At 47.9% G+C, this 4,507-nt stretch overlaps 1 protein-coding gene across 1 annotated transcript; it reads left to right on the forward strand.

Moving 5' to 3' along the window:
• Nucleotides 1-1,383: 1,383 nt before the first annotated feature.
• On the forward strand, nucleotides 1,384-4,028 carry DFJ58DRAFT_845966 (uncharacterized protein; the record flags this gene model as incomplete). Its single annotated transcript, XM_041393235.1, has 15 exons — nucleotides 1,384-1,444; nucleotides 1,495-1,621; nucleotides 1,744-1,888; nucleotides 1,970-2,038; nucleotides 2,101-2,312; nucleotides 2,403-2,458; nucleotides 2,529-2,724; nucleotides 2,790-2,912; nucleotides 2,969-3,134; nucleotides 3,230-3,250; nucleotides 3,356-3,502; nucleotides 3,527-3,614; nucleotides 3,669-3,749; nucleotides 3,798-3,829; nucleotides 3,882-4,028. 15 exons carry the CDS (start codon nucleotides 1,384-1,386, stop codon nucleotides 4,026-4,028), a joined length of 1,671 nt encoding a protein of 556 aa, XP_041238291.1.
• Between the last annotated feature and the right edge of the window lie 479 nt (nucleotides 4,029-4,507).

Below are 4,507 nucleotides of genomic sequence, written 5' to 3' on the forward strand. Positions count from 1 at the left end.
CGTCGTTTCACGATTGCAGTCGTGCAACAGAGCCTGTACTCCCACTAGGTGGGCTCAGTAGTATCATCCGAGAACACGGTTGGGGAGGCAGTAGCCCCCTGACGAGAACTTCGCAGGTTCGAAACCGCTACCATCCCCGCCATCCTAGTGTCCCTCTTACCCTAACTAACAGACCTCTATCCTAGGAGACAGGTGCAGCAGGTAGCTAAGGACATGGTCTGCCTCGCGACACTCTGCTGGACGCTCTGGCTTGGGCTTCGCTTTTCCAAGCCAGTCACTATCGAAGTGTCTTGTTGTGCAAGCCCGTGATCATCCGTCGTTTATCGGGGGAAAACTGCGACTGATGATAAGCCGTCTTCCTGACCTTTAAACACCTGCAGGGGTGTAGTGATTGGAATGAGCATTGACATTTTACTGGAGGTTGATGGCGTTGGGCACAGTCGAGGTGAACCTTGGAGGGATTGTACATTTTACCATTGTTTGCTAGCTCGAAATACATGCTTTTTTTTGTATGTGCGCGCATCTAACCCTAACCCTACATCAGAACTTCGAGAATTTGAAGTGTTTGAACCGCCAAGTATTTTGAACGGAGTTTAAAATTAAGCTTTTCAAGCGGTTCTCAGAGCCTTTTCAAACCAGCTTTCAGAGCGGTTCTGAATCGTTTCAGAACCGTTTCAGAGCAGTTTCAAATTTTGCTTTGAATACCATTAATAGCTGAGTGAGTTTATATTAGTCATGTGAAGTTCTTCAAGGCACTGATGCAGAATCCAAAGCACATGGCCAGCAACAATATGTAAATAAATTATCAACTGCCGACTCAGAATCAGCCAACGACCATGGTTTGCATCTTCATGACTCTTCCTCAGTGGATCCAAGTCTTGCAATTGATCACATCCACCTGTGACTCCCACGTAACTACTGTAGTTAGTAGTGACAGATGGGGCCCTCCACACCTCTAAGTAGTAGCGGATTAAGTGAACCAGGGCTTGGTTCAATAATTGTTCAATAAATAGGTGCAGGGACTTTCAGTATTCTACCCAGTAAGCCTGGCAACGGTAACCATGGCTATGAATATAGATGCCGCCGGGTGACTACATCCATACCTGGCGCTGGCAATGTCCACCATATCTCTGTTGATGCCATGAGTGTCTCGCTATGACTATTTCTTATTTTAATGATGGCTCATGTAGATCTAAGGCTTCACGAACTCGCCACTTACTGTTATCAAAGACTCGACATTAAAATGAATATAGTACAGACCAGTATGTACTCCACTGCCTTTGCCTGAAAGACCGTATTTCATATCAGTCTACCCTAGCCCAACCAATTAGACGAAGGATACTTTCGCAGGATAACATCGTACCAATTGAAATCATAAACAAAATGTCTCAGAAGTATGGTTTCAAACTCGAAAAACGACGGTTGGATCACGAACGGTCACGATGTGACCGATGCCCTCATCCACTTTCAATCGACGATTGGCACCACCATCAGATAATGAGCTGTCAGCTCGTGACAAGAGGACACCCCATCACCCCCCTGGTCAGCCACCCTCAAGCACACTTGATCCTGCGCCAAAAACGAGAGAGGACTTTGGGGGGAGGGACAAACAAAAACGAAGGTGCGTGCCTAAAGCACCAAGGGCGAGGGATCGCGCCGACTCATAGCCACAAGCAACAGATATGTCGCAGGCATCATGGACACGAAGGAAACAGCAAACTGTTTTACTCACTGATGGCATAGTGCTTTTGATTTTGCTGTTTGGAAAGACAAAGGAATGGGGAAGCTCTCAACAAAAGGACAGTTAGCACTTGGGGGAGGAACGAATGAGAAGGACGCAAGGATGGGAGCCTGGCTGCTAAAGAATGCAGAAGGTTATATATGCAAGGTATTGCCCATGCCGTCACTTGCTCGCTGCCACTAAACTTTGCATCTGTATTATTTCTTTCAAGTGCAGATCCTCCACTAGCGGGTGATCTGCCCCATTGCGAACTTCGGCCAATTCCAGCAGTGGCATTGCTACCGTGATACATCAAAGGTATGCCACTTCTATCTTGGCTGCCGGTGATCCCCATCTGACTCAAACAACTCAATGATCAGGCAGAGCAGCATGCTGTCACCTCACTTGTCATCTCACTTGTTCTTGAAGCCCCCGGTGATATGAAGATCAACTGGAGGTGTCACACTGGCTGTGAACGTCTTTTTTGCCCGAGAAACACCTGGTGGACTAGCATCACTCCCTGCAACACTCAAGGGGAACAGTTGGACTATGGCCTGTTGGTTGGAAAAAAGACGGTCCCCATGCTCGCTAAGTCAGTTTCTTGGTTCCGAACAGCAGTTTTCTTAACTATATTTCTGTCCCTTCCCTTCCGCCCTTCATGGCCCTCAAGTTCTCGAACCAGACCACATGCCAGGCAAGTGGCTTTATTTCAAATTCATCCTCAAGAGGGGTTTCACGGTGAGCTCTCCCTCTCACCTTCGAACCATCATGTCTACTACACTACCTGAATCTGTCCAACACTTTCCAGGTCTCTGTGGCCTCCTTCCATCTGTGTCAGCCAGCAGCCTCGAAATGGATGACATCGTGGAGGACATTACTGCTGAGCAGGAGACTCTTGTTGAGTCAAAGTCAACAGATGGCATGATCGACTTTGCGAAGCTCCAATCCACGCTCATGGATGCGTCCAAGGGTGTTACTGAAGGCATGGACTCAGAATACAAGAGGTTTTTGTTCATTCTTTCTTTGGCCCTCGCAGTTTCTGATGGTGGATTACTGCTTATTTGGGCAGGCAAATGAATCAGGCAGTGGTGTTCCTCACTGGCATGCACCTGCTGCACAAGGACAAGGTTTTTTTTTGCAAGAGACCACGTGCTGACACACCATGGCTGATTGTGGCCTGGATTATGAACTCGTGAGTGATACTGTCCGACTCGGAGATGTTGATGATGATGATGGAGCTCATTGAAGGTGCGACTCGATCAACATTGATGGCACACAAAAACCATCGAGCGAAGAGCATGGCATGTACAGCCATGCACAAAAGATGCGTGCCTCTATGACATATGCATTTGGTAGGCTCCAGGGCCTTGGGAATATGTGGTGGCACGAGTCAGATGTTGGGGGTGGTATCATGGTTTGCAATCCCTCCATATCAACAGAAGTGTCCTCTTTCATGTGCTTGCTCCGACATCGCAAGGTGACCTTTTCTGACTCTCTGATTCTGACCAGCCCGAGTTACTCAACACCTGGGTAGGTCAAGGCTGGCGAAAGTGGCAAATAGTGCCCGTGCCATAATGACGGTGAGCAGTTCCTGACTTCCCAAGCCATCAATAATCATAGTTAAACTCTTTACAGGATATTCTACTCAAATTTTACCACAACAACCACCTCAATGAAAACTGGGCCATTCATCCTTACCAGCCTGGCGAGCGTCTTAGCTTGCACTGCTGGGGTGGTGGCCATGCCCAGAGGCTGTTGCAGGCCACATATACCATAATGTTTGTGTGTATGCTGCGCTTTGATGAGGTCCTCAAGATCCAGGCCCATGACTTTAGAGTGTACAAGAAGGGGGTGACACTACACCTCCCTTTCCACAAGACACATCAGAATGGAGGTGTGCAATATGGACATGCTGATGTTGATTTTTTTGTGTCTAACTATCATCCAGATATCAAACCATTCCATCTGTGGGTCTTTCCACCGCATGAGGCCCACATCTGCCCTGTCAGGACCCTCACAGCCTGGTTGGGTGAGTCGAGGATTGAGTCTGGGTATGTTTTTTGGAAAATTGCCTCAGGTGATTGCGTAGTGGAGGCCGACACCCCAATGGTGAGTTCTGGTGATGCTCTGGTGGCCAGAAACATTGCTGATGCACTTATAGGCCTCCGAACAATTCTTAGAGCTTTTCCGCAACAACTTGCTGGACATTGGCATCGATCCAGCCCCATATGGCACCCACTCGTTCCTGACGAGGAGGCTGCCAGTACCTACATATCGAAAGGCACTGGGCACTAAGGAAGATCTGTGAGTGGGGAGGCTGGAGTGCCGAATTTTCAAATTTGACCATAGTCAAATATCTCATCTCATCAAATGACAACCCTGTTGAGCCAAGGGAGCATTTCTTCAATCCTGATAGACCCCCCACTGTCAAGTGCCCACACTGTGGGAGATGCTGCCCTTGTGGCTAATTTTTCTATGTTCCATCCTTGTTGTCTCTTCTTTTCCTTGCTCTGTTTTGTTTCTGTTCCTCCCGTTTTTCCAGGGTCATATGAAAGTTCCTGTACGCTCACACATAGACTCATTGTCACCAAAGCAAATCCCAGTGAGCTCAGACTCTGGCCTAGATAGTATACAGTACTCCATGTATATCGCAGTAACTGTGCAATGTGCTCATTTAATCCTCCTCTTCTTTGACATCATCAAGGTCTCCTTTCGCATCCTTACCCTCCTTTGGGTCTTTGACACCATCATCCTTCTCCGAGCCTTCATCACTGTCACCCTCATTCT

This window comes from Suillus subalutaceus (assembly GCF_016647625.1).
Source record: "Suillus subalutaceus strain FC151 chromosome Unknown DFJ58scaffold_154, whole genome shotgun sequence".
Lineage (NCBI taxonomy): Eukaryota > Fungi > Basidiomycota > Agaricomycetes > Boletales > Suillaceae > Suillus > Suillus subalutaceus.